Here is a 20,538-nt window from a genome sequence, read left to right on the forward strand (position 1 = left end):
CTTTTCGGCGACATATTGCAAAGAAAAGAGGTTCAGCAGGAAGTAGTAAAGTGATTGCGAGAGGAACGGGTAGAAGAACGCCGGAGGTGGACGCGCCTGGTTTATGATCACGGATATATTCCATTTTCGTCTTCTGGCCACTTTATCCGTCTCGTGGAAGGCCGGCTAAAGTACGTTTGATTGTAAGCTGCCCGCTGTGGTTTAAGACTGATTTACAGTAAAATGGTGGTGGCGTGGTTCGCGCGCACGTGAGTGGACTTCGAGGATTCAGTTGCCGAGCGTTAAGCTGCTGTTAGTTCCACGACGGGCTTCCCTCGTTCCTCGTTCCAGCTCCTACAGTTTTGCTCTTGGTTTATCCATCTGCTTTTGGTATGGGAAGGCGGACACGGCGTCTTTCCAGCTTCTCTAAATATCCGCGAGCTTTATCTCTTCCACTCTCGTTGCTCGCTGCAGTCCGGCGATTCTTCTCTTTCGCCCATTCAGAGGCCGTTGCTTTGCTTACTTGTTCGCTTCGCTCCTTGTGCTCGTCTGCCTCAAAATTTCCCTCCTTCCATTCGCCGACCGTACGTACAATTTCTCCGCCAGCCGCCGACTTCCCCTTATTTACCGTTCCACCTTGATTCCTCCGTCTGTTGCTTTTCTCCTTTTGCCCACGCCTTTTAAACACTCCCTTTGTCCGTTGTTCCTTGCCGTCCGTGGCTCCTCCTTCGATTCCCCGATAAAAGAGTTCCCATCGGGTGTATGTAAGCGCCAGGAAACCAGCTTCTTTCTCCGCCGCTTTCACCCGTTCTTTTTTCTCCCCGCAGCTCCTCGCGCTCTGCTAGCTTGCTGCTTTCTCGTTTTTCTTCGCGTCCTCGATTCAACCGCACACCGCCACTAAATCGATCCGGCGGCAGCGAGAGAAATGACAAGCCGCGAGATGGAAAAACGCGAGAGCGGAGAAGTTAAAAGGAGAAAAGCACGTGCAAGAAGGAAAGCGGCGTGGAAGTAGAAAGGGAGCATCGGTAGCGCGACTCCGACGAGAAAAAGAAAGGCCGTGGCAATTAGGCGGACGATTCAGCCCTCCTTAAGGGGATCATCCCGGCACAATGTAGTCGGAAAACCGGTCGATCGGTGCCTCGGCGTGAAATTAAATGACCGCCGCTATTTAGACCCGGATAGAACAAATTGCTTCTACGGACACCCACGGACACCCAGTCGACAGTCAATCGTATATCGGTGATTGGATTATTACATGGCGTTTAATTCGCACTTGCGTGTCCTGTAAGCGACTTACACACCATTGTCTAGGGTCTTTTACGATGTAACTCGTATTTCTGCTTTTTATTTATTACGGTTTTCATGTTCCTACAAATATTTCCCGTTTCTACATTCAGCGCTCTAGTAACCAGTTTCATGTTATTAAAGCTATACTTTTACACGATTTAGAAACGAAATATGCGCTGTTGGTATTTGTCTATTTTTGAGCATTTCGCAAAATGTTACGTTGGTTTTAAAAATTAAATACAAAACTTGTCACTCACTTTTCCCATATGATACACCGTTTTTCGTTTCAACTAACGATAACCTATATTCGAATATCCTGATTTAAAGGGACAAGCGACACGAAACTCAGAAATTCGACGAATACAAACCTACCACATTTTTTCCGCGTGATTTCCATTTTATAGATACGTATTTCACCCTGTTTTTCTCGTAGCTACGTAAATATCCACGATGCAGTTTTGAACATTGAAGCAATAAGAGACTTTAGCAGCCGCCTTTTATAACACAGCCTCGGAAACTAGTTTGTACGGTTTCGATTCTGAAAATAATCGTAGTAAAAGTCCAACGACAGTGGAAGTTAGATCGAATTCTTTTGACGGAAGTCGCAAGGGACGTGAGGCGATCACAGGGAAACAGTGAGCCGCATCAGGACTCGATTTAACGGAAATGCAAACTAATGGGATTCTTTCGGCAAGACGCGTGTGTCTTTATAGGAGCGTTTCGTATCCGAGTAACTGAATTGCCACGTATACGTTCTCATAGTAGTTGCAGAGCTTCGCTGCACAATAGTAAGCGCTAGACGCCTTATCTACTACCATGCGTTCCAGTTAAACTCTTCTCGTTCTAGTGTCGCGTAGATCGTCGTTTCCAGTTAATTCGCCGATATTAATGTCGCTGAACGCGCAACCTTACGTTTCATAAAAAAGTACAAAGACCATCGGAATAGTTAAAAAGAGGCAAAAAGAATCGGAATACTTAGAACGAGACAAAGATCATTTGTTCGCGCGCAGACTGCTTAATTTCGTCTTTGTCGCCTAATCTTTATTACTGTTGACAATTTGGATCTTAATTGGCGAAATAACGGTATGGGAACACTAAATTTACACTTAGAATTTATATTAAAATAGTTATATATTTGTTTGATAAACGATTTCAAAGATATTCATCGATACACACTTGCGCGAGTCTCGTCTTCTTCATATCAGACTGTTAAGTGAACAGCTGCGTACACACATACTTCCACACACTCATATTCACACACATGTATCACTACTACGCGGTCAATCTAGTCTAGCACATAAAATTATACATATCTCAATACAATTACCATGATATTTTTTGTATGCTCCGTTGCCAGAGAATTCGAGCAGTAAATACAACCGCAAGGTTTCACCTGTACTTAGAAGGTTTAACGCGAATGGGGTTAGGTCTATTAACTTGACGTCCGTTTCTGCTTCAATTTAATTGCATCAAAGAGACGAGACAATCCCTTATTCGAGATTCAATGGCATTCAAAGTGATTCTACGCGTGTTACGTCGCACGAGCAACGTGATCCTTCGCTACTTTTAGTCGACTGTACGAGTCGTTAGATACATACGCTACTAGTCGCTGACATCCGGACACTTTCGTCGATCCGTAGCTACGGTATGTGAATCTTTCCAGGTAGACAAATTAATGGTAAATCGGTAGTACGAAGCTACATTTACTATCATCTTGTGCAATCACCAAACTATAACTCGAAGATACTTACTTACTGAAAATCGTAGCGATAGTATATCTTAATATGTACTTACGTACACTACATATATGTAGGAATGTTATACTATTAGTTTTGCACTCACACGAAATCGAATATAATAGCCCGTTTCACGTAATCGTCACTCACTACTTCTACCACACAACAACACAACGATCTTCACACGACGACGATAAATTCAACTCTGACTCTCTCAACTCTCGTTACAATGTTTTCCATGCTCTCTTTTTTCCTTAATATGTCTTGGAAACGCTCACAACACTCCTCGACAACGTTAACGTATCTTAACAATGCTAATAAACGATTACCCCTCACGCCACGTCCTTCCCCGATGTCACACTATCCCACATATATTTACTATTCAAATATCACTGCTTGTATTAACATTTGGGATCTTCCTATCCGTTCGGAAGAATCTTCTTATCTTGTATGTTGCTCTTAATTTCATTTTAAGATATATCTTTCTAACTACCGATTGACGCAAGAAAATCAAGAAAAACGGATGCGTCGTATCTTTCCCTTGTAGTCTCCAGTCGCGTCAAGGAGACACGAACAAACTAGTCTCCGTTTCAAGCTTAATACAACTTTCAATCCGACTCTATTCTACTTAGCATAATAAGCATTATCAAAAATACCGATTACTACAAGATCAGTCGCATCACTGATACTTTTACCAAACTCCTCTACGATCTTCAGCCTCGTATTAAGACACCTGCCAGCAATTGACGTATAAATCACTCATTTACATCGCGTTTTCCTTTGTAAGTTCCCTTCAATTGCACGAAAGAAATGCTCTCTCCCTTTCGAATTTAATACGACAGCTTTTAGACTGATTCTACTTGACGAATCAATTTCATGTTTCGTAAATCTATCCCTGTTAAACCCACCGGCCTCATCTGTCACCGAATGCCCTGTATATTGGTATGGAGAATCAAGAATTCGTAAAAGCAGCTCGTAGGCAGAAAGTTGGAAGGTTTTCCCGATCGGAAGGCAGAGTAAGTGAGAGAAGACGAAACGATAGAGCCGGAAGCATGAGAAAAGAAAAGGGCATCCCGATCGTCTCAATTCAGTCGTGTCGGCGGCTATAAAGTTGTTCTTGAAGTATTCCCATATCACCGGCCGTTGGTATGCCAATATACCAGTGCCTGGGCTTTGTCGCCCCTTCTCATTCCTGGAGCCACGCAGTCCCTTCGCCAACGTATTCCCTCATCGACCCGCTCTCGTCGTAGACCGTCTCCCAGGAAGCCATCGCATACCCGGTTTCGCACGTGGTGGTATGTCTGCATACCATCGAGATAATGATTGGCAGCAGGACTGCCTGGAGTCCGACCAGGACGACGACAATCCTCGACAATTCGTGCCGGCCTAGCCAACCCTCTAGCCTCCAGACGATATTAAACCGAATTACTGAGGAGTCTTCGGATCCCCGTGATTCTCCGTGATCAGGCTGGTACTGCGAGAAGCGAAGCAAAAATGCGATCCGAAACGTGATCGAGTGTGGCATCGTTTTTAGATCAGGCGAGTAACACCGTAGGTTGTAACGCCAAGCCTCAAATATACTCGTATTCCGTAAATTTCGTCTCTTAATACTGATTCGAAAGGTTTGTGTCGGTCTTCTTATCGATTAGCTACATAGAAAAGTACTTTTAACGTCGTATGGACGTTCTTGAATATTTCCGACGACGAGAACGTACGATTAGCTTGGACTTTCCAAACAGGCTGAAATTTCATTGCACGTAACGTAATTGTTGGTATTTATCAGCTATAGAAAAACTGATAGCAGAAAGGCGAAGACTCTTAACGATGAAGAAGCGATTACTTCAATTTTGTGTCGGATACTTCTCGCGGTATTGCTGACAGTTATCTGTTCCGCTGTCTGTATTATACCAATTCGCTGGTCTTGTCGAATACAATCTTTAGTTTTGTACAACTATGGTATTTTTCTTAGCACTTGTGTTCCAACACAACTTTCCCTCGCGCGTCTCTTTCTTCGCACGATTTTGCGATTCGCGTCGCGGTCTCGAGCGCAATGTCGTCACGTTAATGAGATAATTTCGCGTGGCCGGTGATATTAAACCGTTTCGGTAATTGCGGACGTTAATAACGATAGACGTGTTGATGGAACACACGAGCAATCCGTGTTTCGGCATACTAAGCGGCGCAGACGTGATGAACTCGTCCACCACTGTAAATACTCGGACCTAATCAACGCAAGATGGCCGGATGGGAATTACAGACGAATTTCGTGGTAAATATTTGTCACGACCGACAAAAGTCCCGAAGGACGCTTGTTTCGAGATTTCAATCAGCCTGCATGCTGCCATCCAAGAGTCTCTATTACCGAACTAATTATCACTAATTAGCATTGGTTTAACCGGTAAGACCCCCATGACCGTACAAACACAAGCTCGTTATCGACTCGTCTCCTTGTCCACGATCGAACTTTGCGCGTATAACGCTCGTCGAAACATCTGCGAAGCTGCATAATTTTATTCGCAAAATTTCAAGGAAAATATCTTGGTTGGTAGGTTGGCAATTATTCGAAACCTTAAGGGAACGCAGCTTAGGATAAATACTAAATACCACGAAAACATTGCGCGAGTTGTAGTATGAAGCAGATTCGGAACGATTCTATGCCAGCCACGTGCAAGAAACTAACGCAAATGCTGTTAATGGCGAGTAGTCGACCATTGATAACGCGATTAACTCTCACGTTGGAAATATTATTCCTCGTTTTTCTATCTTCCATTTAGAGAATTATCGTATGAAGAATTATTATAAATTTAACAGACGCAAGGAACTTAAGAAAACAGAAACCGTAGCCACGACGTGGCATCTTTACGAACCAGATATCGCAGCGTGTTCTCGCGTACTCGGTTTCCTTAACAAGTGCAATTTCCAAATTCCAGCTTTCTGCGAATCGCGTTCAAAATCCGACGTACATCAGAAACTGGTAAATTTATAATCTCGGAACTTTACGTACGAGTTGATGTATCTTTTCAGAAGTTTTTCGAGGGCTTAAAGAAAAAACAGGTAAATTAGCAAAGTTTAAACTTTCCTTCTTCCGCTACTGCGCCTCGTCCTGGCAATTTACAAAGCGATTTTTTTTCGAATGAAAGAGACCTAGTAAATGACACAGAACACGACCGATAATTCGACAGACAGATTCGAAGTCAAATCGCTCGATTTCGAGGATCCTTTGACAGCGTGGCCCAATCAGTCGAGGAAAATTGATCGCTCGAGCGCTGGGATGCGCTACCTGTGTAGTTTCAATTCACGAAACGCAATGGAAACCGATATGTTTCGAACTTGCAGTCGTAGCTGTGAGCTGGGCTAACGAGCTGCCTCGCAGCGAGCGGCTTGCGTGATCCCTGTCGTGGATTTGCGTGCAGGTACGTGCGTAGGGAATTCTTCGAGCCAACGAAATTCCAAGACGCCGGCCAGTGAGGTCGTTTTACCTGCTTCGTCTAGTCGTTTGTACTTGCATATTTTACGCTATCGGAAATACCAGGTGTTTTTGCGGGATATCAATCTCGTTGTCAGCGTTGCCTCGGAAGAGCAGGATGAAGGCCAAAGACGATATCGATACCGTTGATCACAGTATCCACAGCCCTTTTCTCTGCACGGTTTCGATATCCAAATACTATTCGGTATCACGAGGAACAAATGGATTTATAGAATTTCTAACAAATATTTTAAAGACTGTATGTACGCTCATTTTTCTTCTTTTCTTCTTTTTTATCGAACCAAGGAAATTGGATCTTGCGACTGCTATCATTCCGAAAAGCTGCGCTTCATATTCGATTCAACGACGGGTCCGGTGGCATTAATATTCATGACGAGCGTATATTTTTTTAATCACTTTCGATATTCATTGCGCGCCTGCAGCTATCGCGTTTTTCAACGAAATTACCTTTTCTCCTTTCTTTCAATCGATAAATTTATTTTTGCTCTACCCTCGCCCTTTCTTTTTTTTTCTCCCCCTGAAACCAGTCCATTTTGCCGAGATTCGACACACATAGACAGACAGATAGATAGATAGATAGATAGATAGATAGATAGATAGATAGATAGATAGATAGATAAAGAGAGAAAGTGGAAGGAGGAGCAGTAGATTTTTTTTCAAATGTTCGATCCACTGGAAGCGGCAAGGATCGACCAGGGGCCATAGTGCAATTACGCGGTCGGTCAATCGAAAAATTCGTCGCGTTAAACGCACCTGGGCGAAAGGATCTCTCTGGAGAGAGCGTATCGATTTCGCGTCCGCCTTTAGCCAGCCAAGAATTTAACGTCGTTTTATTCATTAAATCAGTACCACGCCGCTGGCGAAACAACTACCGGTTCTTTTTCCAAACCAATGGGCAACGAATCTAAAGAGATTCGCCTCGCTTATATCGTGCTGAATTTACGAGGCAAAACGGTGTCCAACCTTGGGTATCGTGCCAATGAAATGTGCACAGGGGTCGCGAAAGTTGAGCGGCGACAAGTCAAGTCGAACGGACAGTGGCAGAGGATTTAGGCGAATCAGTATCCTGACGGTGCCGGACCCCGGTGTTAGGTTACTTGTTTACTCCCGAGTGCCGGAACGGCCGATGCATTATTCAACGACTGCTTGTATTTATCAAGCCGATAGCCAGCTCGAGACCCCGTGCACACACGAGGCGGTACACGCGCGAGCACGTCAGTACCAGGCGGTCGCGTAAACAGGTGAGAGATCGCCTTCAATTCTCTCTCTTTCTCTCTCTCTCTCTGTCCCTGCTTCTGTTTCTCTCCCTCTCGAGATTCTCGTAGCCTCGTACAAGTGGATTGCCGATGTTTATGGATTCGGCCGCCTTCACGGTTTACCCTAGCCTTTCTAGTCTCTCGGCTTACGTGCCATAAGTTAGCAACGCTTCGTTGCTTTATCGCGAATAACCGAGACCGAGATTTTCTTTTCGTTAAGTGGTCAGGCTTGTTGAAGCGGCAATAGTCGACTTCCATCGAGTCGTATCTCGTTGCTAGTCGTTGCATTGCGTTGCGTTGGGCGCGTGGAGAAGAGACCCGTGGAGGTTTTAGGGGTTGCTTCATGGAGCATGTCGCTGGCGATTTATTTAACAGCATATTGGATACAACATTGGACAGAGAGGTAGAATCTGCGTAGCGATTTATTTCAGCTTCTATATCGTAATTTGTTCCACATTCTATATTATAACAAATGGTTTACCTCGGACATTTTGCAGAGTTTTATTTATTATGCATATTCTCTAGGTTTTTGAATATCTTAAGTTTACGTATATACCCTTCGTGTTTTTTGTGTTCTCTGACTGTGTCTCTGTGTTTTAATTAATAAATTTTTAATTAATTTAAATGTTTTAATAACAGAGGAACTGTGATTTAATTACGGATTTAATTACGCGTTCTTTTGTCGTAGTTGCACATGCATTCTAAACGTATTTTGCAACGTACTGGATGCAACGATTGAAAAAGTAGAATTTGAATACCGACTCGTTTCGCCTTCTATGCATTGGAAGTAGCTCATCTTAGTTTGCATATATTTAAGTATTACGAATATTCTTTACATTTCGTAATATTTCGATTTCTCAGAAACATATGAATATCCGCAGATGATTTATCAAGGATTTACCAACTTTCTGTTCTAATTAAACATATTTCCTCCGTAACATGATTACAGATATACTTACAGCAATTTTGCCCTTCATGCTGATTGTTAGTAACATGTCCCATCCAGCGTTTCGAATCTGAAGAAAGCTCAAGTTTTATTGTTTCCTTCGTAAAAGTTCATCCTCGTTTTCGACGCCTCGCTAATACGACTGATCTCGCGATTCTTTGTTAGAAAATAAACAAAACCTCTAACCTTAACAGAAAATAATAGCATCGAACAATTTTGAGGGATGAAAGGAATGGTGAAGTTTCTGATATGTGCGTGAAAAGCCTGATAAATCTTCGAGAACCGAGTGTCTGGAAGATGAAGGGTGCGTGTTCCTCTCGGTGTCTATCAAGTTCCTATTCTGCGCAGCATGGTGGATGGACGCAGAGGATGGAGACGTAGGAAACGAAGGAGAATTCGAATAGGCAGAGAGAAGAGATATACGAGTGGTACAAGCAGCGATAGAGGCGGACAATGAACGAGAAGCCAGACAATGAGCGAGTGAATCGGGACGGAGGGACTCAAATGGGTTGGTAAAGGGTAGTAGCAAAGGGCAAGTTCGATGGTAGCGATCGCTAGCTTCGATAAAGCTAGTCGAAATAGGAGGAGAACCAGAGAACCTGGTCCTCTTGGCCGAAGGTGGCATCTTACCTTCCTACGTACTCGCGCCGTTAATGACACGAAGATCGTAGGTCCTATTAACTACAAACCGCAACTAGACCAGGTTCTAAGTAGTGGCAATAAATTATATCGCTCATTAAGCGAGGCTTGTACGCGGGAATATTCCTTAATGGGTTTCCGGTGGCGCGCGGAATGCGTGTGTTCCGAGAACCTTTCGCGTTTAGTAATTGCAATTTCACTTGAGTGCAAGAATCGCGTCCTCTGTTGTACGTTGCCGTCTGTGTCCCTGCCGCTTGCAGGCTTCCCGCTTCTTCCACCAAAGCTTTTACGCGTGATTTTACGCCGGCGAAATTTCACCGAGACTTACGTTTCTATTTCACTTGCATGAGGGAAACAATAGCCGGAATTGAACTGGATAAAACTCTGCTCGAATTGTTATCATTGACCGGTCGGTTCTTCTTCCGCCACCTGGTTTTTTCAAACATTCGACCCGGTTAAATTGGATGGATTTTCCATAAAAGCGATCGGCGATAAGGGAACTTGCCAACGCTGCTTATCATTAACGTTCGTAACGTGAAGAAAAATCGGTGAAATCTGATCGGTATTCGACGCCCTAATGGAATTAAATCATTGAAAACAAAGGAAAAAGGAGAACGGTGGAAGGCGGTGTTAGCCCAAATTACAAAGCCGTTCTTTCCTGACCCAGTGTCGTCGATTTATCTCGAGGGTAAGCTGCGACGCACTTCCCCTAACATCTCCCGCGACCTCGTCGATTGGAGCTCGCGCGCGCACAGAATCCTCGCCATCCACCCTGGATCGTACGGATGCGTGGACTCTGGTTTTCTCGGAAGGAGAACCGATCGGCGTCGGCTCCACAGAGTCCCGTAGAAATATTAGGCGCAGGGTTACAGGCTGGCTCTACTCGCAGAGGCAAGGCTAGGACGCGGCAAAGGGGTTAGAAGAGCGTTCCAGAGGGGGAGACCAACATTTTTCTACCCCTCTCTGTCCACCGTGTACCCCTTCCGACTATCGTGGAAGCACGCCCACTGGAGAATGCTGGTGGGGAACTCGGTTCTTGATAGGGGACGCCGACGATGCTGGCGGCGGCGGTGGTGGTGGTGGAAGTGGTGGTGGTCGTCGTCGGTACTGGCAACTGAAGTCTGACCGAAACGACGCCAGTACTACTGTCGCCAGCATCACGAGCGCAGCCACGAGGCCGAGTCATGGACATACTGGGTATGTCCGCTAGAAAGCCAAGCATGCACTACTTAGCCTCTTCACTTGCTCTTGTTGATTCCTCGCGGCCGCTACGTACGCTACCAACGCCACGTATCGTTGCAACAGTTGCGAACGAGACGAAACGCGCGAGTTATACGAGTTCTTCATTCCTCCCGTTGCCGATATCGATCCATCGATCATAGTAACGCGAGCAAAACAGAGCTGGAGCCTGTCCCTTCGCGTTCCTTTTCCACCACGCTATAAGTTCCATGGTTTAGTTTTGCCCGTTTTTTCGCTTCACCAGTCATTACGTGTCATCGCGGCCGCAACCAAGGGGACTGGCTCCAGAGTGGCGCGCCACCAAGCACCACGTTTTACCTGCCTGTAGCAGCGAACGGACTCAGGTATTGTTCACATCAAACATAATCTCTGTCTTTCTGTCTCTCCTATCTTCTGGCACGTTTAAACAAAAAAATTCACCTCGAGTCAACTGCGCGAAACTTCCAGATCGTTTCCATCTATGTACAGATATTTCTTTCTGAGTTTTTGTTACTTCGGGATTGAATTGACAATTTTTCCGGAGAGCCGTGCATTTTCCGGGTGTGCTTGCATCGCTTCAGTGTTCGCTATGTTCCGAGCTTCGTTCCAGCATCTCGTAATTTGTCTACGATTATCGTTCTCGTTTAATCTGTATGCATATTTGTTACTACCCACAGGTACGCTAAACGTGTGTACATATACGTGCGTTGCTCTACTTAAACGAGAAAACTTGACCCGACCTACGCAATGCAGCTTCGTGCGTGACGATCCTCCTTAAACGCCATGATCTACTTATATCATACTCTGTATATTTAAATTTTTAACGTATTCTCGACCCGTAACGAATAGACTGAGAAAATTCTGATTACACGAAACTTAGTTGTCCGCGGAATAAAAATTTATCTTTTATCTTTCGCTCGCAAGATTTTCGATGTAATTTCGAGACCCGCCTCGCTCGCCAGACCCTTTCACTCCTCCTTCGTGACACCAAATTTGAAACGATTCCAGTGCTCGTTTAAGACGAGGAAAAACAAAAGAACGGAGTGCGTTTCGATGGAAAACAACCGCCTGGTGCAACACCCCAGTTACGAAACTTTGCTCGTTACCGCTTTTAGAATCGTCTCGAAATGCATTCAAATTCTATCGACTATATTCGAGGCTTGCGCGCGGCGAAAAAAGTTAACGAAACGGTTCAGGAGGGTTCGGGAGAGTTTGCCTGCTATAAATTCCAGCTACGCCAGGCGTTCTTTATCTCCACAGAATTAAAAAAGATCGGTACACCTTGATGTGTACTCTCGAGCGCGGTTTCTAGGGAAAAAAAGGAGCTTTTAAGGTCAACTTTTCCAACGAAAAACAAAGAAACGAATTCGTAAGAGCCGATGTTTTAGCGTAGCAAATACACGGACAAGACTCATGACCCAAAAATTCTTTTTAGCAATTCTTTCCAGAACATTTTACAAGCTCCAGCAAGTTTCGATTACGCGGCGAATTGTGTGTCATGATATATCGGCTTGGCAACTAAGTGATTGCGGATTTTGTCGATACCACCTAATGACAAAACCCGCAATCACTTGGTTGCCAACCCGATATATCCAAAGTCAATAAAATAATCTATGTTCTCGCGATCAATTGTCCGTAATAATTCGACATCGGAACTGTGTTTTCATGCTCGGCGTTTCCTTTGCTTGAAAACTGTCACGAGCCACTCCCATTTCCGTGCTCCCCTTGTATTTCGTAAATACGAGTGCTCTCCAACGTGTCTGCCTGCATACGACGTTCCGATTCTACTCCGGTGCGCTCTCTCGTGTTTTTCTTTCGCGGATCCAAACTTCCGTTTGAATGGTTCCAACCTCGATAAGGTAGCTCTCTCGTAGCTAGGCTATGGTGTGCGTGAAAATTCTTCGCGGAAAGATAAACGTCACAGATTATAGTATATTGTACATTACGTATTACAGACTGGTAGTTTTGTACGATTCGATAATTCTGTCATAGTCGAAGTCATTTACGCGACGTTCTGTGCTCGTACAGAATAATTCGTTTTCTAAAAAATAACAATGGTAACTTAAACGATCGGAAACAGAAACACTGTACAATTTTTCAATCGCGAAAACGTGTCTACGTTCACCAGAACTGCAGTTGCCCGTTGAAACGTTTCATCTAACGTATCTTTATCTTTCAGAATACGTTGAGATATTTAAAGAGATCGTTTCGATTCATTCTAATTATACAGTTTCAAAGCCAGGGATAACGAAATTAAGAAATTCGCAAGAAGTGGAGTCAATTGGGCTTCTATGGGTCTCGAACAATGACCGAATATTTGAAATAAAAAGAACCGAGTTTTGGGATAACTAATGGTGTAGATTTAGTCAGAGAAAGGTAGAACGACGTCAGGAAATCCGCCATTTATTTGGCTTCTCAGAGACACGAATAACGACTAAACATCTTCGATACGGAGAAAAACGAAGACGCGAGAAAGTACTAAAAGTTCAGATTTCTGGAATGTTTAATGGCAGATTTGATCTAAGAAGGGCGATCAATTTGCCTCCTTCTGAGAGACTCGAACAATGAGCAAATATTTTCAATCGCAGCAAGGAAAACAAAGACACGAGAAAGTAATAAAACTTCTGGCACGTTTCGTCGTAGATTTTAAAGTAAGGAGGACAGAAGGATCGCAGGAAATCCGTCATCCGTCTACGTCGTTCAACCGCGCGTATTTCACTTGGCAAGCCCGAAACACGGCTGGTTTCGTCGGTATCCTGACCCGCGCAAAATCAATACATTACAACGAGTCGTAAATAACGCGTTGACAAGCCGGCCCAATATCTATCCGTTTGTTCCTGGCCGCGTTGAATCTGCTAACACGGCAGCCCGTTGACGCTCTAACTCCTTGTAAATTATTACGGGTTCGCGCTCGCTTTTCCAGCGGAATCGCGCTTTCGGGCGCGCTCGCGCGATAAATATGCCAACGCGGGAAACAAGGGGCAGAAGCAGGGGGGTATGTCGCGAGAGTGTGCAGAGAGACAGAGAAAAAGAAAGGAAGAGAGAGGGAAGAAGAAAGAGAAAAGAGGATATTTACAGTCGAAGCGGGAGGAAAATCATCGATCGTCCGTACGACGAAAAATTGAACATTGCAAGAAGCGTGTTGGAACGAGAGAGTTTGAGGGTGGCAAAATTTTCGCTTATTCGACGAAGCTGGTCACGTAACGAGTGCGAATATATGCAGAGCGGAACGCGCGAAATCGATTGTCTGCGTGAAAGAGTCTGCGAAAAACGTGACCGCCGTAAACAAAGTCCGTTTGCCGGAGGGAAATTAATTTTAGAGGCAACGTGGCGCGAGTTGGAGGGTCGGAACGCCCTTCGAAAATCAGCTTCTCATTAGCCACAGTGCAGTAGTTTAGGTTTAGGTAACGATTTTCACCAGGCACGTGTGGTTCGCTGGTAGCGAGCAAACGCGAGGGATAGCGTGCGGGTTAATTAGGGGAAAGTTTTTTCGTCACGCCGTCGACTGTGCTTCGAAAAAATGGCGACCTGTTTTCGGTAGCTGGGTGTTGGTGTAGAATGTGAACGCGACGGCTGCGAATGTGTACGTGCTCGTGGAAAATATGGACGAGTAAAAATGTACAGGATACGTATACAGTAGAATTTTAATTATTACACCACCAATTAAGGGAACAATCGATTAATGGACAATTTTTGGAACGGTATATGGGAAAAAAGGGTAAAAATTGAAAAAAGTCGTTACATTTTCATCCGAAAATTTTCCAATTTAATATCTATTTTTATAGAATAATTCGAAGATGATTAAACGAACGATCCTGTACGATGACGCGATTATTCGAACGGCGTTATGTTGCCTTCAGTTCGGATATATATAAACTAACTTTTACTTGTAACGTGCAAAAATATACATTACGGATAACCAGAATAAAATGTTAAAATTATGCTATTTAGAAAATGAAAGAAACTGTTGATGTTCTAGTTGTTTATTGATCTATTCATAAAAATCTAAAATTACCTAAACATTCGCAATTTAACGATCACGTAGACTTGGTCAGAACTGATAAGCAAAACGTTTAAAATACGTTGTTAAAGGCTGCGGTAATTGAAAAAATGGAATTTGAAAATTCAAAAGTTTGCGCGAATAGAAACAAATCAATATCGGACACGTTTAATTGCCGGTGAACGCCAATTCTCGTTCCAACTATAACCACGTTTGGAGATCGAAATTCAAATTCGGTTCCCGGGACAGATTGCCCGATGGCCGCTACTCGTAGTTAGCACTGAGTTGGATACTCTTACCCGTTTCTATCCCATTCGCCGAACAATGTTATCCATTGTGGATTTAATTGGGATAGCACTGAAGACGAACAAATATAGCTACGTTCTAGTTGTTACTACTTTAAACCGCTCTACACTCGCCGGTGTATTTCACCGGAATAACCACGGACACATTTGCTTTCAAGATCGCTCCATCCTACGAACAATAGCGTTTCTTTTTACGACTGTAATGAAACTTCCCTCGAACACAATGACCAGCCAATTTACACGCACTTTTCCCTTATTAGCTCGCTAATCCATCGCCGGGCAATTCGACCATTCACGTTAACGATATGAGAATAATTAACCTCGTCCATCATTTTGACGAGAAAAGAGAAAGAAATAAAAAGGTGTTAGAAGGACGATCGTTACCGTTTACCGTGTCTCTACGTTAATAAACGAAAATATTCACGCGTACGCTGTAATAAAGAGTACTGAAACGCGTTCGATATTTTATTGTCGAATCTATCGAGAATTTGCAGCTGGGATTTTGCAGCCGGCGTATCGGTAAACGACAGATGCAAAAATGTTCGTCCGACCGATCCCATCGTTTCGAGCGTCAATAATTTAATTGATTTAACGAATACCAATGCAATGGGACACGAAATATACAATTCAGTTTATTCGTTTCCCGATTCAGTTACGAACAGCCCCACGAATTACTCTTTCAAATTCCTTGGTGTCTCGCGGCTGTTCTAGCCCATCGTTCTTACGATTCTTTAAAATTTCACCATCAACGGTGTTCAGTCTCGTTTCGAAGCTGCTGGTTAAGATTTTCGCATGTCTAAACGTCTTGCTATCGTTTCACGCGAGCCGTAAACAACAAGCGTTTTGTAAACTGTAACCATAAACGACGAAAAAGCTTCGAATTTGAATTTTATAAGTCTAACAAATATGTAGTGTTTTGCAAAAGATTATAGGCACGTATCATTAGGAATAAAAGATAGCAGTTACTTACTCGTGCAGTGATATTCTGTTAGATGCTAGAAGTATCTCACGAAACGTCCCACCTAGAATTAAAAACAAACAATTATCATTTTCTATTATTTCCAGCCGTGTTTTTTTTTATGAGACAGGAACAATTGTTAAACGATAGATTTTTTATTCGGCTTTCTTTAACGCCAAATATAGTGAGTCTTTAATTCTAAACTGTAGATAAACGATTATAATTAACGCTGTATTTGAAAATAAAATTGGAAGATATATTTGCAGTTGGATCTTAATAAAAAGCAATATTAATTTTGCCTAAAGTACCTACACGGTTCTAGTAATTGCAAAAGAAGGGGAACTGTAGCCGCGTCGCTCCAACGAATTTGCTGGTTCTAACGTTAAAAGTAGAGCAAGTTGTATAATTCTGTTCTAACAAAAATATCGATATTATTTTGTTACTATCTCGTTTTAGCCAAATATACAGGGTGGTTGGTAACTGGTGATACAAGCGGAAAGGGGGTGATTCTACGCGAAAAAAGATGTCGAAAATATAGAATAAAAATTTTTCGTTCGAGGCTTTGTTTTCGAGAAAATCGACTTTGAATTTTCGCTCGGTACGCGTGCACTTTATCGCGTCTCGTTATAACGGATCGTAGATCGTTGTCTCGATTGACGTTATTTTTTAATTTTTCAAATTTTAGAATTTTTAAATTTTTAAATATTTAAATTTTCAAATTTTCAAATTTTTAAATTTTTAAATTTTTAAATTTTTAAATTTTTAAATTTTTAAATTTTTAAATTTTTAAATTTTCAAATTTTCAAATTTTCAAATTTTCAAATTTTTAAATTTTCAAATTTTCAAATTTTCAAATTTTCAAATTTTCAAATTTTTAAATTTTTAAATTTTCAAATTTTTAAATTTTTAAATTTTTAAATTTTTGCTTGTACCACCAGTTACCAACCATCCTGTATATGAGATTAAATATTATTCTATCGTTTAATTATACATTTTATAATCGCATTTCACATGAACTATTATTTTATTTCATCGTATAATACTATGGTTACGTGTACCGTCATAAACACTCTGATTGTCTAGTTCTCGATCGCCAAACATTTTCCAACCGGAGAATTCTATCGTTCGACGCAACGGACACGACGTCTATGTTCTCGAAAAAATAATCCAGACGCAATAGGTGGATTGCTAATTAGCAGGTTTCAAGGGGACGTTGTCACGACACAGGCGGTCGTTGAATTTCGAGATAATTAATAACCGGCCGGCGTGACGCGCAAAAAGACGACCGTTATCGACGACCGGTGGGTGCTTCGCCGACTCTGAATCGCAATTAATTTGATTTCACCGACAATAAGAGCTAATTACACGGGAAGAAGTCGACGTTCACCGTCACAGACCGCGATGGATCGTTGTAACCGCGTAATTTCAAGACACGAAACTAAAGATCCACGCTAACAACAAATCACAGAACCGAAAACACTTACCTAATTCCAAGGTATTGTACTTCTCGCGCGTATCAAGTAGTCGTAACGATCGAGTTATTTAATTGGCGATTTGCATGAGAATCGGAAGAAACAAACCTTAATTCGCAAAACGGGACGAGGAAATTTCGCAAAGCGGATTTGGCATTTCGAATATCCCTACGGTTCGTCGGGTTTGCCCGATTCGCAGAGGAATTCCGTTCGGTCACGTGCGTGCTAGAACGTGCAATTAGAATCGGTTAATCGTTAGATCGAAGCGACCCGATAGCGTTCACGCGAGAGAACTCGGAACTATACAATTAATCCTCGAACGTGAGGATTATCCTTATCCCAGCGTAGCAATAATTCCTGCTGTATTTTGCTTGAAGCTAGTCGAGCTTATCGCGCTTCGAGCGTTCAACTAGTCGAGAATAATTTAAAAACATTATCAGCTCGGCAACTGTTAGCTTCTTGCCTGAAATTTCGTTCGGTGGGTAAGGCGGAGAAACAAGAAATGTCGCGGAACAACTTTATCGAGAAAATTCAGTTTCAGCGTTTCAGTCCACTAGAAACGCCGCAACCTTCGTTCGATGAATTTAAACTGTGTTGTTCATGAAATGAAATTTATAACTTTACTTAAACACCATAAAAAGGATATTAGATTGGTCATTGTTTTGCGGTAATCGTAGCGATTCTTGTCCAACTCGGTGTTTTATTCAAATTTGTTTCTAACCGGTATACCAAATCGTTCGCGCTATCCTGCACAAATATTTTAAACATTGCGATCATCGCGATTTGATACTTCCACGATCACGATTCTCGCGATCAAAATATTCTGTAAAACTGAAAATCGTGAGAAATGGATATTCCTCGTGTGTTTTTTCTCTCTCTTTATCCTTCATTTATTCTTCGAACAAAAACACTCCCTCGTGGTCTCTGAATCTCTCCACGGATAATTTTGTCGACTTCGAACGCGATTCCTGGTTGGCTCGTGACTGAGAAAAGCCCAGAAGGGAGCTGGTTAATTCGTATTCAAGGATCGACGACCGATCGGTTGGCATGCGATCCCAACGTCACGTGTCACATCTCGCTGAATTGCTGAGGTTTCCCTTTGACCGACCTCGACGGTTATGCGTCACAAAAAATAGAGTCTTTACGTGCACAAGCTGGCCTACTTCTCCCTCGAAACGGTCGCTGCTTCGAGCATTCTCCGTTGCTCGCAAAAGAGACCCTCCACGTCAGCGGTTCCCAAGTCGCGGTTCGGCCCACTGGCAAAAAAAAAAACAGGCGAATTACTTTTCCACGTCGGGAGTCGAGCTAAGCGTGTCGCGCAGAAAGAGAAAAGGTTCCTTCTCAGAATTCAGGTGTTCGCCTTGGAATCTGAAGAGACGATTAGATGGAAGGATACTGCGAGTTTTCCACTTCTCTTGTTGATTTAACGAAATATTTTTTTCTGCGATAACGATGAATAATGGGTGTTGCGATAGGCTGACTTGGAGCAAAGTTTCCTTTATATAGGCCCCTTCGACGAGCATAATTCAAAAGAATCGGGAATAAGAGAAGAATTGTAGTGCGAAATTTCGTCGTAGATGCTTCCTTACGAAGTTATTAGCAGAAGGTTGTGCATTTTTCGGAAACTTAAGAATGCGAAAGGTAATGCATAGAAAGCATGAAACATGCAGCAAGCAAGATTGCAAGAAGCGTAGAAAGATCATTTTAAAAAGATGCTTCTACAAATGAACTCGTACGTTATGCAAATATCAGTATGCTTTTTTTAGATATTTATGGAAAATTGTAAGATGCAAAAATACATATAGAAGTACCCTTTATGATATTTACTATATAAAGTCTATCTATAGACTTTTGTCTAAGTCCCATTTGTTTATGTCCATAAAAATGAAAATTGTATAAACATTAATAAACGTTCTAATTATAAGAAAATACTGAATGTAGACTGAAATACGAGTGGTATAATGGTCTTTGCACGACACAATATCAAAAATGGATCGTATTTGCTTTCTTTGTACTTACACGGTGTTTGTTGAAACGATCCAATGCGATTGATAGTAGCTATCGTTATCAGCGATCGTTGAAACGCTTAAACTCCCATTTGAGAATGCAAAATTCGTTATTAGATTCGTATATCAAGCTGCGTTCAATATTTGACTATAACTAGACTGCGGATATTTATGCAAATTCCTCGATGAGGATAATTAAAAAAGTGGAACGTAGGTAGAAAATTGTTTTACCTGCTAAGGTGTTAGGTGTAACGAGTACTATGCTTTGAATATTTTATATATTTTTGCATATTACGTGCATTCTGTGCAGTTTTAGACTTTCAAATTTCCCAAAAAATGCATAAACATGCGCGGTATACTTATCATTTCGTAATAAAGTGTTTACAGCGCAACTATATCCAATATTTTTTCCTTACTTCTCGTAGATTATGTTATCGCAATTTGTATGTTAAAAATCGTAGTTTCACAAATTGCAATCTAATTAATTAATCAACCGATGATATCGGAAACTGGCAAATTTTATCTTATGCTTCTTCTCTTTTACAAATTTGTTTCTTGCCAAATGTTAGCTTATTATTTAGCGTTATTCTTCGGAATTTATCAACATTGATAACTTGTAAAGATTTGTTTAAAATGCAACTACGTAAGATTAAAGTTCCCGAAAAAGCGAGCTGGTAACCACTGGCCTGCCGTGTGACCCGTATTTTTTTAACGACGCTTGTGAACAAGCCCTTGCTATCGCGATAAGCGGCAGCTGCTTGAATACAGCTTGATCCTGGGTAGAAAAGCTCAGTGAAAATGAATCAATCCCCTTCCGCCACCACGCGACACGTATATCGCGAGAAGCTGAAAGCGACTTCGGCCGATCTCCCATAAATACACGGCGTTACGTCTTTTTCTCTGGTCCAACGTTTCTTTCCTATACTCGCTATTTATATCTCGAAGCAAGGCTAGGCCAAATCAATCTGAAAGATTCAACATGGACTTAATAGACTGGTAATAGATGGTAACGAACGAAATTTTTCATCGAAGATTCCCCATTTGAAGTTTGAGCTCGCTTCAAGTTAACTTGGTAGCAAGCTGCTTAACTTTATTAATTAATTGCTGGTAAAACATTCAACTATCGGTTCGTGTTCGTGTATCTTACTGAATAAAAGAGCACAAGTTGTATCGTAATTACAGTTTGAACGGTTCATCGGTTGCTCGTTAATCGGAAGTGCAATAAATAAATTGAAGTAACAGCTGCAAC

At 42.3% G+C, this 20,538-nt stretch overlaps 1 protein-coding gene across 3 annotated transcripts in view; it reads left to right on the forward strand.

Annotated features, from left to right (window-relative positions):
* The window catches only part of LOC117230620 (complexin), a 322,043-nt gene that overhangs the window by 257,871 nt on the left and 43,634 nt on the right, over positions 1-20,538 (forward strand). Inside the window, exon 1 of one of the 3 annotated variants that reach the window (XM_033488234.1) lies at positions 10,405-10,527. The exons of 1 other annotated variant lie outside the window; for it this stretch is intronic. In XM_033488234.1, the coding sequence (XP_033344125.1) occupies positions 10,515-10,527 (13 nt within the window). In that variant the 5' untranslated portion in view covers positions 10,405-10,514. Of the gene's footprint in view, positions 1-10,404; positions 10,528-10,624; positions 10,914-20,538 lie in introns of those variants that run through there. One more of the 3 variants, XM_033488235.1, reaches the window with a different exon arrangement.

This window comes from Bombus vosnesenskii, unplaced genomic scaffold (assembly GCF_011952255.1).
Source record: "Bombus vosnesenskii isolate JDL3184/JDL3185 unplaced genomic scaffold, Bvos_JDL3184-5_v1.1 scf7180000013267, whole genome shotgun sequence".
Lineage (NCBI taxonomy): Eukaryota > Metazoa > Arthropoda > Insecta > Hymenoptera > Apidae > Bombus > Bombus vosnesenskii.